This window comes from Podarcis cretensis, assembly GCF_951804945.1.
Source record: "Podarcis cretensis genome assembly, chromosome: 14".
NCBI lineage: Eukaryota > Metazoa > Chordata > Lepidosauria > Squamata > Lacertidae > Podarcis > Podarcis cretensis.
Window position 1 is genome coordinate 54156333 of NC_137183.1, and position 22784 is coordinate 54179116.

The 22784-nt window shown below is 48.4% G+C and overlaps 1 protein-coding gene across 1 annotated transcript in view; it reads right to left on the reverse strand.

The window, feature by feature from the left end:
- The window catches only part of RADIL (Rap associating with DIL domain), a 56189-nt gene extending 38961 nt beyond the window's left edge, over positions 1-17228 (reverse strand). The window contains exon 1 of the mRNA XM_079953692.1: positions 16666-17228. Within this exon, the coding sequence (XP_079809818.1) occupies positions 16666-17215 (550 nt within the window). The 5' untranslated portion in view covers positions 17216-17228. The remainder of the gene's footprint in view (positions 1-16665) is intronic.
- Positions 17229-22784: the final 5556 nt, after the last annotated feature.

Genomic DNA, 22784 nt, shown 5'->3' on the forward strand with positions numbered 1-22784 from the left:
AAAACAAAAAAGCCACAAGAATGCAAAACAAATAGCAAAAACAGACAGACCTCAGCGTAAAACTCCAAACGGAAGTGTGGCACTCAAAACGGAGCACATTCGGCTTCCGGAAAAAGTTCGCAAACCGGAACACTTACTTCCAGGTTTGCAGTGTTCAGGTTTCAAGTTGTTTGAGTACCAAGGCGTTTGCGAACCAAGGGACCACTGTAATTAAAAGGAGTGATAGGCTAAGAAGCAGGTGAAAACACACACCAGCATTCTGCGCATCTGAGCAGGCATGGCCAGACAGAGATGTTTTTAGCAGGCGCTGCAAACAGTGCAGCGAAGTTTCCTGCCTGGTGTCCATTGGCAGGGAGTTCCAAAGTGCAGATGTTGAAAGTTTGTTTTTTCCTACCAATGCGGAACAGCTATTGCAGAAGAAAGTGCTGAGCAGAGCAAGGGCAGCAGTCAGTTCCTCCATGAATGGGAAGCCCTGGTGCCAAGATATTCCTGGCAAGTGGCAGGAATGAGGCCTCAGAGGAGGAGGAGGAATGTGCCACGAAATTGCAGGCTTTGGGGGCGACGGTACAGGAATCAGACGCAGCAGAGAGCCCTGGATTTGCTTTTTGTACCCCTCCCTTCCTCCCTCTACAAGTCCAGCTCTCTTCCCAGTTTTCACCAGAGCCATTGCACAGGCAGATTGCAAAGGAAACACCATAAAACGAAAAAGGCCGACCCCATTATGAGTGACATACAGGTCATGATATATTATTCATTTATTATTACATTATTTTTATTCATTTATTACACAGATATAAACCCTTTTGCACAGGTCGATATAAAACTGCTAAAGACAATTCTGGTTTAGACAAGGCTACCCCAGAAAGCTTAGAAAGCTGATGTGAATTTTTACCTGTTCTAATATTTTAACTTATTGCATGTTTTAATGCACTGATTCCACCCCCCAATTTTTTTTTTTTATGGTTTTATCTTTTTGTAAACCACTCTTAGGTTTCTCTTTTGACAGTCAATCAGTGTACAAATGTTTTGAAATAAAGACATAAATAAAAGCTACCTTTGGGCAGAAGGAAGATTCTGTACCCATGCACTGTTTTCTGCATTTTTCCGGTTTCCGATTTTCCCTGTGGTTGTAAGAATCTGTATTTGTTCCTTATAGTAACTGTATCCGTACAACTGTTTTGGTTTTTATTCTGCACAGCTATCTATGTATTGACATTTGTGTGTTGATATTACACATCAGTATTGGTATTTGCGTTCTGTGTTGCAAACAGCCCTGTGGTCTTTTGACGAAGGGAGGTACAGTGGTACCTTGGTTCCCAAACCCGAAAACAAAGTAAGTGTTCTGGTTTTCAATTTTTTCCGGAACCTGAATGTCCGATGCGCCTGTCAGCTGTTGTTTCCAGGGCGCCTGCACCAATCAGAAGCCGCGTCTTAGCTTTTGAACATTTTGGAAGTCAAACGGACTTCCAGAACGGATCAAATTTGAGAACCAAGGTACCACTGAATTTGGTGCTTTTTGTTTTGCTATTTATTTTGGGTTTTTGTTTTTGAGGCTTTTTCGGTTAATTTGTTTTTGTGACTGTGTGGAACCCAGTTCAGCTGATTGATTGATTGTGTGACTGCGGAAATGGATAAAAGCCCCCCCTCCAAACAATGACTATCGTCAGAGCAAGTAAGAAAAAATAATAATTTTAATTTTCCTCATCTACAATACTGTCTTATTTATTTTATAGTACAGTACATTGATTATTGCTTTCATTTTATGGATCAATGGTCTTGTTAGATAGTAAAATTCATGTTCAATTGATGTTTTAGGGGTTGTTTTAAAAAGTCTGGAACGGATTACAGTGGTACCTTGGGTTAATAACTTAATTCATTCTGGAGGTCCGTTCTTAACCTGAAACTGTTCTTAACCTGAAGCACCACTTTAGCTAATGGGGCCTCCTGCTGCTGCCACGCCACCATAGCACAATTTCTGTTCTCATCCTGAAGCAAAGTTCTTAACCCGAGGTAATATTTCTGGGTTAGCAGAGTCTGTAACCTGAAGCGTATGTAACCTGAAGCATCTGTAACCCAAGGTACCACTGTAATCCGTTTTGCATTACAGTGGTGCCCCGCAAGACGAACGCCTCGCAAGACGGAAAACCCGCTAGACGAAAGGGTTTTCCGTTTTGGAGGCGCTTCGCTAAACAAATTTCTCTATGGGCTTGCTTCGCAAGACGAAAAAATCTTGCGAGTTCCCGCGGTTTCCCCCCGCTTTTTTCGCCCTTTTCCTAAGCGCTAAGCCGCTTCTCAGCTGATCGCTAAAAGCCGCTAGACCGCTAATAGCGCTAATCCGCTATCAATGGGCTTGCTTCGCAAGACGAAAAAACCGCTATACGAAGAGAATTGCGGAACGGATTCTTTTCGTCTTGCGAGGCACCACTGTACTTTCTACGGGAAAGCACGCCTTGGTTTTGGAACACTTTGGTTTTGGAACAGACTTCTGGAACGGATTAAGTGTGAGAACCAAAGTACCACCGTATATCAATTGAATAAATGAATGGATCAGACAATCTGAGGACCCTAAACTTGTGCACTCACTGCCTCTTTGTGGTGAAAGGGCCTGGCAACGATCTGTAGCCGATCCCCCGGCCCCCTCCCTCCCAAATCTTGAAAGCCGGCCCTGCCTCTCCAGTGAAATCAGACGCAATGACAGGCGGCTGAAAGGGAAATGCTCTGCTGGAACTATACGCTTGTTTCGGAGTTCACTCTCACGCTCTCTCGCTAGAGAAAGCAGCCTTCAGCTTCCTTATCTGTAGGAAAGGAAGCTTCTGTATTTACTTTGCATAGCAAAAACCAGGGCTTTTTGTGTGTGTTTTGCTTCGGTGGGGTGGGAAATCGCGGCGTTTTCTGACGCTGGAGAGAGCTCCAGTTTCAAACACCGTTCAAACTCTCCATGCCACACTGGAAAGATAAACACAGGACTTTTCCTGAGCATAACAAAGTCCCTCTATACCTCTTTTTTTGGGTCAAAGTCCCTAGCTAGCAGCTCCCCTTCCACCCTCCTGTCGATCTCCGGTGTGGTATAGCTGTCTGCATGTTGCAAACAGGGATATCATGGAATCATAGAACTGTAAAGTTGGAAGGGACTCCCAAGGGACATCTAGTCAACCCCCTGAGATCAGAGCCGTCATTCCCATAGAGCTTAGTGGTGCGTGGCACCAGGGCGCCAGCCTCTCAGGGACGCCCCAGCGAGTGGGGGAGCTGCGTGGCTTCCCCTTTCCCTGCACGCCCACTAGATGTGCCCTGTCAACCATATGGCGGGCGGGCATGCAGCTTGCCTCCCAAGCCTCCTCGGGAGGAGAGCGATCCCCGCAGAGGCTTATGATGGAAGCCGTGCCCCTCCAACTATATGGCTTGTGACGGCCTGGGACTCGGGCTCGGAACCAGAGGAGTCTCAGTTCGCACCAGATCCTTTGCCCATCTGAACCTAGTCTGAGACCTGATTCTGAAGAGTCCCAGTCTGCACAGGTTCCCCTGCAACAAACACCAGCTCGGCCGAGTCAGGGGCCTGAGCCTGCCCTGGCTCCAGATGCAGGGATCACCGGCGTAGCGTGGGTTGTCAGCACCCGGGGCAAGGCAAGTAATTTGCGCCCCTAACCTGGGGCAAGGCAAGTAATTTGCGCCCCCTAACCCGGGGCAAGGCAAGTAATTTGCGCCCCTAACCCCTAACCTGCCGCCACTGCCAGCTTCTTCTTGCTGCTGCCTGGGCTGGTTGGGTGTGGTTCTCTCCCGCGCTCAGTGCTGCACTGGGCAGCCGCTGCACTGTCCCTCCCCCAGATAGTCCCTCCCTCGCTCTCTCTCCGCTCCGCACCGCAACGCACGCCTGGCACCCTCCCCCTCCACAGTGGGCGGTGACCCGGCAGCTCGGATCGGATTCGCACAGCCAGCACTGCAGTGAGAGTGAGTGAGCCAGGTAGGGGCAGAGAGCTGCGAGTGCGACGCCCCCCCCCCCAATGTTGCGCCCGGTGTGGCTGGGCCCCCCTGCACCCCCCACGCTACGCCACTGGCAGGGATGACCTCGTTGCCTCCAGCTGGGCCATCACTTACAGCTGCTCCACTACTGGTTGGGTCAGGAGAGACGGAGGCGGCCTCTGGGTCTAGTAACCCACCAACATCTCCCGAGCTGCAGCGACTCAGGTCTGAGAGAAGGAGAGACCTGAGTGCTCGCAAGAGGAGGGCTCGCCTTCGGGCGAAACAGGGAGGTGAGTCACTGGGGGATCAGGATCGGCCGTTACCCCAACAGAGATAAAAGGCTGTCAGACCCTGCTGCAGGTTGCGGGAGCAACACTGCTGTATGCCAGATCCTGTCTGAGATCCTATACCTGTCCTTGCCTGGTGTCCTGCCTTGGCCCTGTCGGACTGACTCCTAGTGGAACCCTTGGATTTGGGACCGGACCTGGACCATGTTGCTCGGGTTAACCCCGGGCCCAGCACATGGCTGGCGGGCGGGCAGCTTCCTTCCCAAGTCTCCGCAGGAGGAGAGCGATCCCCGCAGAGGCTTGGGAAAATTGGGGGGGGGGGCACTGGAGGGATCTTTGCTTAAGACAGCTTAAGGATATTTATGCTTGTAACCTGTTGTTAGATATTTTGCATTTAAAGGTGACGTTACTGAATTTGCACTTTCTGAAATATTCGAGCCAGCGCTGGTGTCGTGGTTAGAGTGTCGAACGAGGACCTGGGAGAGCCTTGGGTTCAAATCTACCACTCGGCCATGAAGCTCACTGGATGAATTTGTGAACTAGCTAGTGTCTCTCTCAGCCTGGTCTACCTCACAGGGTTGTTGTGGGGAATGATATAAGAAGAATCCTGAATCATGCCCCCTGGAGCTCCTTGGAGAAAATGGTGGGGTATAAATGCAATAAATGAATGAATGAACACAGTAACCGAAATGCAGCCATCCTGCAAAATTCACACTTCTCTGAATTTTGCAATTCTGCCAGGCAGTGTGTACAAAAATGCATATTCTTGGATAAAGCATGCATATAAATGTTAGTGGAAATAACATGCAGAAATGCATTGCATTAGAGGAAATTGCTTGCAGAAAATGTGACTACTTGGAAAAAAAACCACATACAAAAAAATGTCTATCAGGATAAATTTGCACAAAAACGCTGATGGATTTTCGTGAGTTTTTGGTTCGTGGTGGGGATGCTGGGGTGGGGGGTGGGGTCACAAACTGAAATTAAAGTTGGAAAAATGAGAAACTGAGAGGGACCAAACACAACAAACTCCTCCTTGCCAAGGCCTGATCTGAGGGGCTGAATGAAGTGATTGTTTGCCAAACTTTACTCGGACGCTTCTTTCCCCCTTTCTCCATCAATTAATCAGAAGAGACACTGTGATCAAAAATGGAGAAAGACAAATTCTGGGGAAGTTCTCACAGGTGAATTGCAGGGTTTTTGCCGTGCTCCTTTTCAATGTGGCTGAAAAGACTTTTTATGTATGTGACAACAGCCACACGGATGCCACTAGCTGAAATGGCAAAACTGACCGGAAAGCTCAAGAACCGAGAAGACCAAAACTTCAAGAAAGAATGGGGAAAATTTATAATTCACCTAGGAGACCACAGTAAGCAGATGAAAACATGATCAGGATTTTAAGAACACTTGTAACGTAGCAAATATCATGGACAATATGGAGAGATGTAAAAAAAATGGATTATGAAATAATATGCAGTTGAAAAGGTTAATAACAGGACCCATGGAGGGGAGGATGAGAAGTCTGGAGATTCAGAGATATCTCTAAATATGGATGTGTACAGTGGTACCTCTGGTTGTGAACAGGATCCATTCCGGAGGCCCGTTCACAACATGAAAAGAAGGCAACCTGCAGCGGCGCGCCTGCGCCTGCACAGGTGACGATTTGCCACTTCTGTGCATGCTCGTGACGTCATTTTGCACATCTGCGCATGCACAAGCGGCGAAACCCGGAAGTAACCCTTTCCGGTACTTCCGAGTTGCCGTGGAACATAACCTGAAAGAATGTAACATGAAGCGGACGTAACATGAGGTATGACTATATTTGATGTTGTTACAATTCAAGACTTGTAAAATCAAGTAAAAATTATTTCAAAAAATAAAAAAAATATTTCTCAATGTGCCTGGCGGTGTCGTTCTTTGTGAGTGCCCTTTCTTTCATTCCACAAATCCTGCTGGTGCCGGCATGCTGCGGCTGCAGCCTTCCCGGGTGCTTTTTGTTCCCAGCACAGAATCTCCTGCAGGGGACGAGAGGCCCTTAGGGCTCCGGTCTTCTCCTGGCAAAGGCCAGCTGTGCAGCTTTTTGTCCCCTCCCCCAAATGACGCCACGCTGCCATTCACCAAGCCTGGCAAAAGTTCTCCTACTTCCTCCAGGGGTCTGTGTCAGAACAGAACAAGCGCCACAGGCACACTGTTCCCGCCCACAAGCGCCATTCACACATTTCAGCAGAGTGCTTGACATTTCACGTTCCTTGCCTGAAAAAACAGGCAATTGGAATGGGGGCGGGGGGAAAGGGAGGGGCCTTACAAAATAACCAGAATGGGATAAAAATAACTCGACGGCTGCAATCCTCTTTCAGTCTTTCTTCCCAAGGCAAGAAAACCACTTTAGTCGAGACAGAAGGCTCAATCCCCGGGTTCGTATTTCAGGGCATGTAGGTCACTGGTTGGGACATGAATGGCGCTATGGGCTAAACCACTGAGCCTAGGGCTTGCCGATCAGAAGGTCGGCGGTTCTAATCCCCGCGATGGGGTGAGCTCCTGTTGCTCAGTCCCTGCTCCTGCCCACCTAGCAGTTCGAAAGCACGTCAAAGTGCAAGTAGATAAATAGGTACCGCTCCGGCAGGAAGGTAAACGGTGTTTCCGTGTGCTGCTCTGGTTCACCAGAGGCGGCTTAGTCATGCTGGCCACATGACACGGAAGCTGTAAGCCAGCTCCCTCGGCCAATAAAGCGAGATGAGCGCCGCAACCCCAGAGTCGGCCACAACTGGACCTAATGGTCAGGTGTACCTTTACCTTTAGGTTGCTGGTGCCCGTAGGATATAGAATTGTAGAGTTGGAAAAGACCCCAAGGATCATGTAGTCCAACCCCTTGTAATGCAGGAATCTCAACTAGATCATCCTTGACAGATGGCCATCCAAGCTCTGCTTAAAAACCTCCAAGGAAGGTGATTCAACTACTTCCGAAAAGAGTCTGTTCCACTGTCCAATGGGTTATTGTCGGATGTTGATGTTGAGTTGGAATCTCTTTTATTGTAACTTGAAGCCATGGGTTCGGGTCCTATCCTCCAGAGCAGGAGAAAACAAGCTGGCTCCATCTTCTATGTAGAAGCCCTTGAGATATTTGAAGATGGCTATCCTATCTCCTCTCAGTCTCCTCTTCTCCCGGCTAAACATCCCCAGCTCCTTCAACCGTTCCTCATCAGGCTTGGTTTCCAGACCCTGGATCATCTTGGTCGCCCTCCTCTGCACACCTTCCCTCTTGTCAACATCCTGCTTAAATTGTGGTGCCCAAAATTGGACGCAGTATTCCAGGTGTGGTCTGACCAGGGCAGAACAAACTGGAACGTGTCCAGAGGAGGGCAACCAAAATGGTCAAAGGCCTGGAAACGATGCCTTATGAAGAACGGCTAAGGGAGCTGGGCATGTTTAGCCTGGAGAAGAGGAGGTTAAGGGGTGATATGATAGCCATGTTCAAATATATAAAAGGATGTCACATAGAGGAGGGAGAAAGGTTGTTTTCTGCTGCTCCAGAGAAGCGGACACGGAGCAATGGTTCCAAACTACAAGAAAGAAGATTCCACCTAAACATTAGGAAGAACTTCCTGACAGTAAGAGCTGTTCGACAGTGGAATTTGCTGCCAAGGAGTGTGGTGGAGTCTCCTTCTTTGGAGGTCTTTAAGCAGAGGCTTGACAACCATATGTCAGGAGTGCTCTGATGGTGTTTCCTGCTTGGCAGGGGGTTGGACTCGATGGCCCTTGTGGTCTCTTGCAACTCTATGATTCTATGATTCCATGACTATTCTTTCCCTTGACCTGAACACTATGCTTCTGTTGATGGACCCAAGACTTAAATTGGGTCTTGTTGTTGTTGTTTAGTCGTTTAGTCGTGTCTGACTCTTCGTGACCCCATGGACCAGAGCACGCCAGGCACTTCTGTCTTCCACTGCCTCCAAGGACAAAATTGGGTCTACTAGACCCCCAAAATTTAAGTAATGTGGAATAAATTCCCTCTGGGATTGGGTCCCTGAAGCTTAAGCTTCATACGTTTCATAGTAGATTCCTCTGCACACTTTCCAGCTTGTCAACATCCTTCTCTGTCTGAGAAAGCCTCTTTCTGAGATCCTGGAGAGATGACACTTGCCTGGTCATCGGAGGGATGTTCAGTTTGCTGCTGTCCCTGCAGTCAGCTTCCCCAACCTGGTGCCCGCCAGTCATTGCTCCACCGCCACCCGTAAGCGGCAAACAAAGACTGTAGTCGGCCGGGATGTCTTCTCCAAACCTTCCAAATGAGATATTAGTTTATGCTTGCTTTGCCATTTTGCTCCCTGCCCCTTCTTCAGAAACTGCCTCCTTCTCATATGAACCAGGCTGAGAACTTTGCTCTATTCCAAGACTCGCAAATGTGCAACTGGGGGAAATTCTCCTGATCTGAATTTCCTTGCAGGAATTTGGAACGGGGAAAGGGCCACAGGTCAGCGGTGGGATAGCTGCTTTGCAAGCGGAAGGCCCCAGGTTCCATCCCTGATGGTAAGTTTGGGAGAGATCCCAGACTAAAATCCTGGAGACATGCTACCAGTCAGCGCAGACAATATTGAACTAAATAGGCCCATGGTCTCACCCAGTTCTAGACAGCTTTGTGTATTCCTAAGAATTATAATGAAAACAGTGGCAGCAGCAGTGGCAGTTTTAGGATTTTAAGCTGTTGAGCCTCCTTGGAGATGGTTTTCATGCAAGAAACAGGGTGTGCCTAATTTCATAGCAAGATAGGGTTGCCATATTTTATAGAGTGAAAATCCAAACATTTCCCCCAATTTCTGTTCAGACACTGCTGCCGACTGCTGTATTCGGCATATGCCCAGGAAAATTCGGACGTATGGCAACGCTAACTATAACGTTTGTTGTTTAGTCGTTTAGTCGTGTCCGACTCTTCATGACCCCCTGGACCAGAGCACGCCAGGCACTCCTGTCTTCCACTGCCTCCCGCAGTTTAGTCAAACTCATGCTGGTAGCTTCGAGAACACTATCCAACCATCTTGTCCTCTGTCGTTCCCTTCTCCTTGTGCCCTCCATCTTTCCCAACATCAGGGTCTTTTCCAGGGAGTCTTCTCTTCTCATGAGGTGGCCAGAGTATTGGAGCCTCAGCTTCAGGATCTGTCCTTCCAGTGAGCACTCAGGGCTGATTTCCTTCAGAATGGATCGGTTTGATCTTCTTGCAGTCCATGGGACTCTCAAGAGTCTCCTCCAGCACCAGAATTCAAAAGCATCCATTCTTCGGCCATCAGCCTTCTTGATGGTCCAGCTCTCACTTCCATACATCACTACTGGGAAAACCATAGCTTTTACTAGACGGACCTTTGTTGGCAAAGGTCCGTATAGTTAACTATAATACTCCATGCAAAACTCAGCAAAATCCCTTGGTGCAGATCATCCCGAAAACATATAAAAACGTTGCAAACATCAGGCAAAGGGGAGAGAGTGAGTTTTGCTACATTTGCTGGCTTTCTGAGATTCTGCCATTCTGACTGCAGATCGGGGTTACGTCGGTGCGGAATTTTCTTTATCTCAAAGGTGATAAAACATTCCATGGCACCCAGTCCAAACTAGCGAGAATTAGCAAAAAATATATAATTTATAAATTAAAATATTAAAAAAAGGAAATATGCAGGAAATGATATTATTTTGAAATAAACCAGAGAAGGAAGTTGAGGGAAGACCGGGGGGAATGGGGGAATTTTGGAATTGTGAATTATGTTATTTGTTATGATGTAATATTGTAAAAATGGAGGACTTAATAAAAATTATTTAAAAAAAATGGGGGGGGGGTGGAGTTAACAAGCAAGGATGATGGTGGCAGCACAAATGCAAGGACTGTGGCTGAACCGATTTCAGCCAGGATGTCCTTCTGAGCCGGTGGCTGCCTTTGTGCGCTTGTCACAAAAGCGGTGCAATCCTGCCCGCCTGCCTGACATCTGCTTCTTGCTTGGATAACTGTCCTGCCCCCAGTTATCAGCTTGTGCGATGCGTCAACGATAGGAGACAGGGAACATCTGCTGGACGCTTCTCCCTCCGGGACAGAAAGGAAACAGACCAGCAAAGGACTCTCGGAAAACAGACGTCCTTGAATCCCGAAACACACATGCACCCAGCGTTCGGAGTCAGCGATGGAGACGGGAAAATCTCTGGCTGATTTGGAAAGGGTCCGATTCTCAAAGTGTTCTACAACATAGGAGCAACCCCCGGACCTCCACTCTCTGCCCTGTCCTAAATTGGGCTGCCAAAGTGAAGAAATAATAATAACAACAACAACAACAACAACAACAACAACAACAACAATAATAATTTATTTATACCCCACCCATCTGGCTGGGTTTCCAACAGAATATTAAAAAACAATAACCTATTAAACATTAAAAGCTTCCCTAAACAGGGCTGCCTTCAGGTGTCTTCTAAAAGTCTGGTAGTTGTTTTTCTCTTTGACATCTGGTGGGAGGGTGTTCCACAGGGTGGGCGCCACCACTGAAAAGGCCCTCTGCCTGGTTCCCTCTAACCTCACATCTCCAAGCGAGAGATAACCAGAGCATGCAGTCTGCGGGAGAGGGATGAGGGGGCTGTGGATCTTCAGATGTTGCAGGATAGCACCTTCCAGACTGCTGGTTGGATGCTAAGATCCTCTGCTGGACTCCTTCCCTTGGTCCCACCATCATCAGAGGCGTGGTCGGGCGTGAAATGAGACAGGGACTTTTCCGTGGCTGCCCCCATATTGTGGGATTTCCTCCAAGAGAGGTCAGGCCGGCTCCCTCTCTGTCATCCTTTCACAAGCAGGCCAAGACCTTCTTCTGGAAAGCAAGGTGCAAATGAGGCTGACCTACCGGGCTGCTTCTGAGAGGAAACTGTGCTTTAATGGCTGGCTCTAAATGTCTTCAGATGTGTTTTAATTACAGTGGTACTTTGCTTCCTGAACCGTTCGACCTCCAAAACATTCGCAAACAGAGGAGCGGTTTCTGGTGGGCTGATTGGCCTCGGAAACAGTGTTGACAGCCGAAACGGATGTTCGGCTTCCCCAAAAATGCTCGCAAACCAGAACATTTACTTCCGGGTGTGAGGCGTTCTGGAGTCAAGCCGTTCGGGAACCAAGGTACCACTGTATTGTTTTGAACTAGATTGTTTTGTTGCTCTGTATTCCATAATGCTGTTTTTAAGCGTTGCAAGCTGCCTGGGAGAGAAAGGTGGGCTATAAGCACATTAAATTAGAAATAAATAAACAGAGAATTCTGGGGATGGGATTTGCTTCCGGCAAGCTGCAATCTTTGGGTTATCTGTCACCTCCCTAAGGCTGAAGAATGATTCCTAGGCTGTCTCTGGAAGGCGAAGGTCCACCTTCCAGGTCCATCCCATCAGGGCTTGCTCCCTATCTGCAAACTTCCAGCAAAATGCCTTCGGAGTCCTGCCTGCTAAGTCACCCGTGATCCTAATCGGCTGATCAGCTCTCCCCCCAGCCCGTTTCTGCCGTCCTCCACCCACCTGCTGCCACAGCCAGGAGAAAAGATGAGCTTAAGTCTCTCACCCTTCAGTTGACAGATCAGCTTCCCAGAGTGGAATCCCCTTCGCATGCGCAAGAAGGACTTATCCTCCCTCCCCACTGAAGCCCAGTTGACAAAACTGCTCCTTATATCCAGCAGCTGCAACGTTGATCCCAGAGGGTGATAGGAAGAGCAGAGGAGTGTCGTTGCCCAAGCAATAACGGCTCTTATGCCTCTACCACCGTGCCATAGCTCGGAGGTACAGCATGGAAGAAGGGGGGGGTGTCCCAGGTTTAATAATAATACAGTGGTACCTTGGGTTAAATACGCTTCAGGTTACATATGCTTCAGGTTACAGACTCCGCTAGGCCAGAAATAGTGCTTCAGGTTAAGAACTGCGGCGCAGCGGCAGCAGGAGGCCCCATTAGCTAAAGTGGTGCTTCAGGCTAAGAACAGTTTCAGGTTAAGTATGGACCTCCGGAACGAATTAAGTACTTAACCCGAGGTACCACTGTACAGTCATACCTCGGGTTACAGATGCTTCAGGTTCGGCGATTTCGGGTTGTGCACCGCGCTGAACCCAGAAGTACCGGAACGGGTTACTTCTGGGTTTTGGCGCTTGCACATGTGCAGAACTGCTAAAACATGCTTTGTGCATGCGGGGAAGAGCTGAATTGTGACCTGCACGGATGCGGCGCTGCGGGTTGCGGGCGCTGTGGGTTGCGATCGTGCTTCCAGCACAGATTCTGTTTGCAACCCAAGCGTCCACTGTAATTTGTCATTGATAATAATAATAATAATAATAATAATAATAATAATAATGATATTTTTATTATTTATACCCTGCCCACCTGCATGGGTTTCCCCAGCCACTCTGGGTGGCTTCCAAAAAAGATTAAAAATACATTAAAACACCAGTCATTAAAAACTTCCCTGAACAGGGCTGCCTTCAGATGTCTTCTAAAAGTCAGATAGTTGTTTATTTCCTTGACATCTGGTGGGAGGGCATTCCACAGGGTGGGTGCCACTACCAAGAAGGCCCTCTGTAATCTCACATCTTGCAGTGAGGGAACCGCCAGAAGGCCCTCGACACTGGACCTCAGTGTCCGGGCTGAACGATGGGGGTGGAGATGCTCCTTCAGGGATACAGGACTGAGGCCGTTTAGGGGCTTTGAAGGTCAGCACCAACACTTTGAACTGTGCTCGGAAATGTACAATCCCCGCCAAGTAGGACTGGGAGGGTCCCCTGCCTTTAGCCCTCAAGAGCTGCTGCTAGTTGTAAGAATATAAGAAAAGCCTACTGGATCAGGCCACTGGCCCATCTAGTCCAGCATCTTGTTTTCACTGTGGCCGAGCAAATGCCCCAGCGGGAAACCAGCAAGCAAGCCATCGATAGTTCTCCCTTCTCCATGAACTTGTCCAAACCTCTTTTAAAGCCCTCCAAGTTGGTGGCCATCACTGGTCTCCTGCAACAGGGAGTTCCACAGTTGAACTATGCACAGAACAATTTTGTATGCTGCTACTTAGAACAGAACAGAATATGAATCTTCATTTGCATCAGCCACTAGCCATAGCAATAAAATAAAATAAAAATGGACTGAAGATAGAGGGGGAAACTTAACTATAGAAGAAAAAAAACATTTTTGGGGTTTACATCAATTACCAAGTAACGCATCTTATTCTAATTTTCCCCGCTAAAAACCTTGCAGTTTTTGCTGTCACCTGGTCATCTTGATCTGCTAAAAGAAAGGACATGGTAGCACTGGTTGAGTGACCCAGAATGGACAATAATAGAGGGGTAATAACCCCACTTTTATATGCCTGTTGTCTTTGTCCATGGAGGTCCGTATAGTTAAAGCTATGGTTTTCCCAGTAGTGATGTATTGAAGTGAGAGCTGGACCATCAAGAAGGCTGATCGCCGAAGAATTGATGCTTTTGAATTATGGTGCTGGAGGAGACTCTTGAGAGTCCCATGGACTGCAAGAAGATCAAACCTCTCCATCCTTAAGGAAATCAGCCCTGAGTGCTCACTGGAAGGACAGATCCTGAAGCTGAGGCTCCAATACTTTGGTCACCTCATGAGAAGAGAAGACTCCCTGGAAAAGACCCTGATGTTGGGAAAGATGGGGGGCACAAGGAGAAGGGGACGACAGAGGACGAAATGGTTGGACAGTGTTCTCGAAGCTACCAGCATGAGTTTGACCCAACTGCGGGAGGCAGTGGAAGACAGGAGGGCCTGGCGTGCTCAGGTCCATGGGGTCACGAAGAGGCGGACACGACTAAATGACTCAACAACAACAAAATAACCCCACTTCTCAAATCTTTAAAAAAGAGTGCAAGCCAGAAGCACTGACTCGTTTTTGCTCCAATCAGGTTTGCCCGAATACTAATTGGCATTCCAAATGTCTGCATTCTGCACACGCACAGAGGCTGCCCCCAACTCCTTGGAGAAGCTCAGGTTCCATAGATTGATTATCTTTGAGGGGTGACGTCTAACGGCCTTGTTCGTGTAAGGTAAAGCAAATGCACTTATTTTTCTACAGCGTACATTCGATTCTGAAGCCAGATCCATCAGAGGCCACGTTCCCACTGCTGCTGCAGAAACGTAATTCCGGTTGCCAACAGAGAACTTGGCCCCAGAGCTACACTTGCCTGCTAAAGCAATAAAAACAGGCGGGGAGTTTGCTCAGATTCGTTTCCTGAAAATATGTTGATGGTTTTCGTGACCTAAAAGGGCCAGGCAGGCCACAGAAAACTCATTATCTTAGCAGGAAAAAAAGGAACAGGTGGCGTTTTCACAGAAGGTACAGAAAGCGGCCGGGGTCTCTTTGCCATCGCTGGTTGTGGGAGGGAAATGCCTGGGAAAGTGGAATGTGCAAAGGAGGAGAGCCCAGTCCAGGGGTGAAGGGATTAGATTTGTGAATTGGCCTGATTCGCATAAACCAGGGTTAATTCACAGATCGGAAAGCATTGCAACCACCAGCCAAATATTATCCCTTGGATACTCCTCTGCTCAAATCAGGCCTCAAAGTGCATTTGGAAAACACATCTTTGTGCAAAAACAGGTTTCGTAATACATATTTAAATACATATTGCACAATGCATTTTCTTCCAAAGTTTGCATTTCTGGACAGACAGACAGAAATAATTGCAGATTAATCTGAAAACAAAGCAGACAGAATGCATGTGAAGCAGGTGAGGGACCAGCGTTGGTTCTCCCTGGTGTTTGCGACCCAAACCGATTCCCCAGCCCATCTTCCCATGTATGTGGGTTTTTTCCCATAGAAATGTCACTGCATAGATGGAGAAGAGTAGACCAAGGTGGGTTGTGTATAAGAGAGTGGACTATGTGGGTTTCTGGCTGGTGCTGGGAGCTGGAGGCACAGTACAATGTCTGCTCTGTGCTGCACCCAAATATGTGACTTGTGGCTTCCCTGGAAATGTTGTGTTCCAGACTTTTAAAAGCAACCCCTAAAACAGCAATTTAACGTGAATTTTACCTAACAAGACCATTGATCCATAAAACAAAAGCAACAATCAATGTATTGCAGTCACACAATCAATCAATCAATCAATCAGTATCTGGACTGGGTTCCACACAGTCACAAAAACAAAAAGAGCCGCAAAAACAAAAATGCAAAATAAATAGCAAAAGCAGACAGACCTCAGAGTAACACTCAAAATGGAAGCGTGGCACTCAAAACGGAGCACGTTTGGCTTCCAAAGAAAGTTCACAAACAGCTTCCAAGTTGTTTGAGTGCCAAGGTGTTTGAGAACCAAGGTACCACTGTAATAAAAGAACAACAACAACTATTATTACAGTCATACCTCTTGTTACATTCGCTTCAGGTTACGTCTTTTCAGGTTGCGTCCCGCGGCGACTCGGAAGTACCGGAAAGGGTTACTTCCGGGTTTCGCCACTCGTGCATGTGCAGGTGCTCAAAATGAAGTCATACACATGCACAGAAGCAGTGAATCGCGACCCACGCACGTTGCATTCTGCTCATGTTGCGAATGGGGCTCCGGAATGGATCCCGTTCGCAACCAGAGGTACCACTGTATTATTATTATTATTATTAGATAGGATAGGATGTCCCTATTTTCATCAGAGAAATATTGGAGGGTATGGTCTCAGCCGGTGTACCAGATGGAGCTTGGTAGGGCAGCCGCCCTGGACACAGAATTGACCTACCTCCTGTTAGGATTTTTATCTACCTCCGCAAGTAAGCACTATGTTGTTTATATCATGTGAGTGTCTGAGAGCATAAGACAGGAAATCTCAGGACTGTTGGAATATTGCTGGAGAGTTTAGTTTCACTTCTGTATGTGATGCTGTTCTGTACTGGTGCTGAGAGAGCGCAAACATGCTGATGGATTCTTTGTATATAGACTAGAGCTACTGATTGACTCTTTCTTCTGCAATGAGATGCCAGAAGATTACTGTGCTCCTCTCAGGAGAGAGGGGTCGCTTATCACCGGTCTCTCTGGACTGAGGAAGATTTACAGCCAGAGAGTGAGCACCAGAGAGACGCCCTGGTGTTTTGGGAAGGTGGTGGCCTTCCTGGGCGTATTTTCCAGTGTGGTGCAGTGGTTAAGAGCAATAGACTCGTAATCTGGGGAACCGGGTTCGCGTCTCCGCTCCTCCACATGCAGCTGCTGGGTGACCTTGGGCCAGTCACACTTCTCTGAAGTCTCTCAGCCCCACTCACCTCACAGAGTGTTTGTTGTGGGAGAGGAAGGGAAAGGAGAATGTTAGCCGCTTTGAGACTCCTTCGGGTAGTGATAAAGCGGGATATCAAATCCAAACTCCTCTTCTTCTCTTCTTCCATCCTGGACCCCCAGAAGCCTACCACTAATACTACTACTACTAACCCAAATGACCCAGGGTCTTCTTTCTCACCTGCCGTGACGTTGTCTTTGTCCCTGGAGGCCAGCTCTTCCACCTCCGCCCGCTTACGGAGCTCCAGCCTCCGGGAGCATCCTTCGCGCGGCTTCCATAGCTCCTGGATCAGCAGCGGCTTCTCGTGGTCCTGCAGGACCCTCAGCCCCTCCATCTGCCACTGCCTCTCGGGGCCCCCAAACCGCCCGACGACATCGCAGAGGACGTAGCGCCCTGCGCTGACCTGGCTCAGCCCGTAGCGCTCGAGGGCCTCCTTGGCCAGCTCCCGGGCGCTGGAGCTGGCCGTGGCCAGGACGCTCTTGTAGTGGGCCCCCGTGCAGACGGCGCCCCCGAAGATCTTGAGCACCCCGGGGGCCGAGGCCTGGGTGGAGAGCTCGGAGGGGTCCTCGCCACCCTCCGCCGGGCACGCAGCCACAGAGAGGCGGTCCTTGTAGCTCAGAGTCCGGTGCAAGACCTGGGAGAAGATCCGGCTCTGCCGCTTGAACTTGCCTTTGGACGGCGGCGACATGGCCGAGGGAGAGCGGTAGAACATCGTGGCGGAGGCGGTCATGGGTCAAGACTGCGGAGGCAGGAGAAAGAGAGGGTCAGCAGGCTTGGAAGAAAGGCGGAAACCCCAAAAGAGAAAATTATCCCCCCCCTTTTAAATATTTTTTATTCATTTTCCATTTAAGCATATATAATCACATCATTGGGACGTGGGTGGTGGTGTGGGTTAAACCACAGAGCCTAGGACTTGCCGATCAGAAGGTCAGTGGTTTGAATCCCCACAACGGGGTGAGCTCCCATTGCTCGGTCCCAGCTCCTGCCAACCTAGCAGTTCAAAAGCATGTCAAAGTGCAAGTAGATAAATAGGTACTGCTGCAGCGGGAAGGTAAACGGCGTTTCCGTGTGCTGCTGTGGTTCGCCAGAAGTGGCTTAGTCATGCTGGCCACATGACCTGGGAAAACTGTCTGCGGACAAGCGTCGGCTCCCTCGGCCAGTAAAGCAAGATGAGTGCTGCAACCCCAGAGCCGGCCATGACTGGACCTAATGGTCAGGGGTCCCTTTACCTTTACCTTTAATCACATCATTATTATCCACTTCACCACTTTGGCTATTCAGAGCCTATTGACTTCCTTCCCTCCCACCTCTTGGCCTTCAAAATTACCGTAACCTTTATATCACAGCATTTTATATATTGTCCAGTTCTAATGAAACTCATCACAAAATACCTCAAAATTTAAATAAATAGGTAAACGCAGCGGTCCCTATTTATCTACTTGCACCCGGAGGTGCTTTCGAACTGCTAGGTTGGCAGGCGCCACCTGCGTCCCGATAACCCTACTAGTCCGGTGCTAATCCCAGTACGTTCCTGAGCACAATTCAAAGTGTTCATGCTGACATTGAAAGCCCTAAACAGCCTCGGTCCAGTATACCTGAAGGAGTGTCTCCACCTCCATCGTTCTACCTGGACACTGAGGTCCAGCGCCGAGGACCTTCTGGTGGTTCCCTCCCTGCGAGAAGCCAAGTTACAGGGAACCAGGCAGAGGGCCTTCTTAGTAGTGGCACCTGCCCTGTGGAACGCCCTCCCACCAGATGTCAAGGAAATAAACAACTATCTACTTTTAGAAGACATCTGAAGGCAGCCCTGTTTAGGGAAGCTTTTAGTATTTGGTGAATTATTGTATTTTAATATTTTGCTGGAAGCCGCCCAAAGTGGCTGGGGAAACCAGTGGGTGAGGTATAAATTTATTATTATTTTTATTTTATTTTATTTTATTTTATTTTATTTTATTTTATTTTATTTTATTTTATTTTATTTTATTTTATTTTATTTTATTTTATTTTATTTTTACCTGAACAGCCGTCCAAATGAGGGTTGCAATTACTTGGAGGAATAGTGACATCAGATGTCAAGAAATAAACAACTATCTGACTTTTAGAAGACATCTGAAGGTGAAGTTTTTAAAGTTTTATATTTTATTCTGCTTATTCTGTTTTCAATACTCTGTTGGGAGTCACCCAGAGTGGTTGGGGAAACCCAGCTGGATTGGCAGGGTATAAACATTATTATTATTATTATTATTATTATTATTATTATTATTATCGTGAACATGCAAACCAAGCTCCATTCTGATTCCTCCATCTGCAGCAGAGCTATCGCACTGCCCTGTTGGCTTTGGAAGTTGTCTTTCTGTTTGGGAGGGGTCACGATTTTCTTAGACCAGCCTCAAAACTCATATTCTCAATGTAACCTCAGAAGAACAACTCCTGCGTGCCAGATGGACTCGGCATCCGTTCAAGCGAGTGAGCAGCATCTCCTGCAACTCTTTGGGAGCCAAGAGCAGAGGGGTGGAGTCTGCATTTCTGGACGGGTCGATGAATCAGTGTACAGTATGCAATCCATCTGGGACTCCTATGAAATAATTTCCTCCCATCAGGAATGCTTGGCCCAGCTGAGCAGAGTATCTCTAGCTGGGTGGCTGGGAAAGAAAGAGACAATTTTTTGAGCATCCCATCTTAGAGGCTCTTCCTTCCTCTCCTTCACGTATTAATGCTGGATACACGTTCTGTGGCATATCTAACAAAGAAGAATCGGTGTGATTTAGATTTAGGTTTGATGAGACCCTAAGCTACTGCAGGTAATGGGGCCCTTTATATGTCCAGCTGTCCTTTGTCAACAACAAATTGCCGCTGTTTTTTGTGTTGAATACAGTGGTACCTTGGGTTGCGAATGCGGCTAACCCAGAAATGCATAGTTCCAGGTTCGCTGTGCGCGCATGCACAAAAGCACTCTGCACACTTTGCGCATGCTCAGAAGCGCTCTATTGCACTGCACATGTGCACAGAAGCGGTGCCTCTAGATACGGACTTTTCAGGATAAGTATGGACCCCTGGGACGAATTAAGTTCGTATCTGGAGGGTCCACTGTATATGCTATTTGGTAATTTATGGACCTAATAGGTATCTAAAGACATTTGCGCATGGTGCCGTGCAACCAGTCCATGCAAAATGTAGGCACCCTATATATAGGAAGGAGCAAACCAGTGATATTTTAGGGAGCAGGCTAGCAGGCGGGGCCCATGACTTACATGATAGGAACCTCCACAACACAAAACACTGTTGCTGTATGTAGGTTTTATTTTATTGGTATTTTTATCTTATATTTTGGAAAAGTACATCCAGGTTTTTTTCCTTTAATTTTTTTGGGCCCCCCCAAGAGAGTGGGTCCCTAAGCTATAGCTTGTTAAGCTTATACGTAAATCTGGCACAGGGACGGGGGAACCAATTCACACTGCCCAGGGGGACCTGCAGCCCTTCAGATGCTGTTGGAGTTCTGGCTAGCTCTGCCAACGGTCAGGGATGAAGGGATATTTGAACCCCTCCTTATCCCTGGGGCAGCCCTACAGCTAAAGACAAGGCATGCTAGGGAGTAAGGGGAAGGCTCGCTTCACAACATCTCACCAGCCCTTACAACAATCCTGTAAAGCAGGCCAGCCCTGTTATCCGCCCATTGCAGAAGCTAGGAGCTGTGAATGGAGGTGTGTGGCTTGCTTAAGGCTGTTTGCGCAAAAAGGTTTGAACTTAAATCCAATCAACGTATGGCTCAGTAGCATATAGTCCTGCTCTGTTCTGACTTTTTTAAAAAAAGTTTTTTTTTTAATTTTCAAAAATATAAACATACCACAAAAACCATTCTGAGTTCAAATGTCAAGAATACTCGGAATCATCCCTTCCATGGGCCCTATTAATCCTGTTTTCAACTGCATATCACAGGGGTGCCCAGATTTAATGAAGTGAACATGCATGAGGTCCGACCAAAGTTGCTGAGCTTTTTTCAGGATTGAAGTTGCTGTTGAGCTTTTTTTAGGATTTGACCCCAAGAAATAAACCACGACAGGGGCGGATTAAACCAGCCAGGGGGCTGGATTAGGCCCCCAAAATGGACTTTGGACATGCCTGCCATAACACTACAATTTTCCTCTTTCTAAATTATCCATACATACTGTTACGTTACAAGTGTGTTTAAAATCCTGCCAGTGTTTTAACCTGCTTACAATAATCTTGTATATACATTATAAACTTTTCCCATTCTCCCCCCCCCCCCTAGATCTCTTCTTGATTCCTGAGCTTCCCAGTTAGTTTTGTCATTTCGGCGTAGTCCATCATCTGCTCTGTTCTACCTCGGTCAGACCACACCTGGAGTCCTGTGTCCTGTTCTGGGCGCCACAATTTAAGATGGATTTCGACAAACCGGAAGGTGTTCGGAGGAGGGGAAACCAAGATGATCGAGGGTCGGGAAACCAAGCCTGATGAGGAATGGTCGAGGGAATTGGGTACGTTTAGCCAGGGAAAGAGGAGACTGAGAGGAGATGACTTGCCCGCAGGGCGGCTTGTTCGGGCGGGGACCGTGCCCACCCACTGGCCCCCAGAAGCCTACACAGAAAAAAATGAGGCCCTCAAGCTGAAGAAGCTTCCTTCATGCCTGATATATATCTCTAGAGCAGCGGTTCTCAACCTGTGGGTCCCCAAATGTTGTTGGACTACAATTCCCATCACCCCTGAGCTCTGGCCTTGCTAGCTAGGGGTGATGGGAGTTGTAGTTCAACAACATCTGGGGACCCGAGGGTTGAGAAAGGCTGATTTAGAGCATCACGGGCCAATTCTGTGCAAATCTGAGCCCTCTTTTTGGCACTGCAGGCAGCTGGGCTGGGCAAGAACCCAAAACAACCCCATTCGAGGAAACGCCTTTAGCGTAAGGTTACCAGATTTTTTTTCAAAGAATCCGGGGAAGTTGGAATGGATTGATCTTGTCAGGGGACTGATTTGTAAATCTAGGGACTGTCCCCGGGAAACGGGGATGTCTGGTCACCTGACTTTAGCGGCTGGGTCAGCCCAGATGCCTGGCGGGGATCTACTGGGTCCCTCTCCCTCTTGTGGCTTAAAAGGCTCCTTGCCTCCTCCGTCACCTGAGCCGGGGACCCCTTCCTCCTCCTCCTGTCATGCTATCAGAAACAGCTTTACTACTTTAGCCCTGGAAAAGCTCCAAAGGCAGCCTTCCCTGCACGACTAAGAGGCAAGGTCACCTTCTAACCCAGTAATGCTTTCTATTCTAAGCGCTGCGATGGGACGTCATTCGCCGTGGCTTCGCTGGCTCCCATCCCACTTTGCGTACACCAGTCTCTCCGGGGCCCTCAGCCCAGCAGCGACCTCTTTCCCTCCTTCCCTTGTCACCCCAAGAAATCTTCAAAGGGCAGCTGCCGCCCGGATGCTGCCGGATTTCAGCCCCCAGCCAGCGTGCCTTGCCGTCCCGGGAGTTGTAGCACAGGGTGCTAGCCCGGTGCAGAAGGGCTGTAGCTCAACGGCAGAGCTATATGTGGAAGGACCCAGGTTCAACCACGCAGGGATCTCCAGGTAGGGCTCCCTGTGTGAAACCCAGGAGAACTGCTGGCAGTCAGTGCAGGCGATATGAGCTAGGTGGAGCCAATGGTCTGGTTCTCTCTTAAGAAGAGCAGCTGTATCTGTTTTGCTTTTTACTCAGCAGAGGGGCTGTCTGGGCAGACCTGCAAGCAGGGCTGGAAATCCACCCGTCCTTCAACCAGCACAGCTCAAAGTCCCCTCGTTCTTCTGACATGCCTGCAAACATAGGGAGCTGCCATCTCTACACAGCCAGGCCACTGCTCCATACTGTCAACACTGGCTGGCAGCAGCTCTCCAGGATTTCGGACAAGGGAGTCTCTCCTGATTCTACTAGGAGATACCGTCGCTTGCCCAGCCTGCCTCTGAGCTATGATCCTGCTCCGATTGCTAGTCCCAGACCCTCCAAGCTTCCCTATTTTCCTGGGACAGCCCCAGATTTACAGAAACCCGGAATGTCCCGCTTTTCCTTACGACATCCCTATTTTCATCGGAGAAACGTTGGAGGGTATGGAGCAGGCATAGGCAAACTCGGCCCTCCAGATGTTTTGGGACTACAACTCCCATCATCCCTAGCTAACAGGACCAGTGGTCAGGGATGATGGGAATTGTAGTCCCAAAACATCTGGAGGGCCGAGTTTGCCTATGCCTGATGGAGATATGCAACCCCCGAGCCAAGGAGATACAGTGGTACCTCTGGATACAAACGGGGTCCGTTCTGG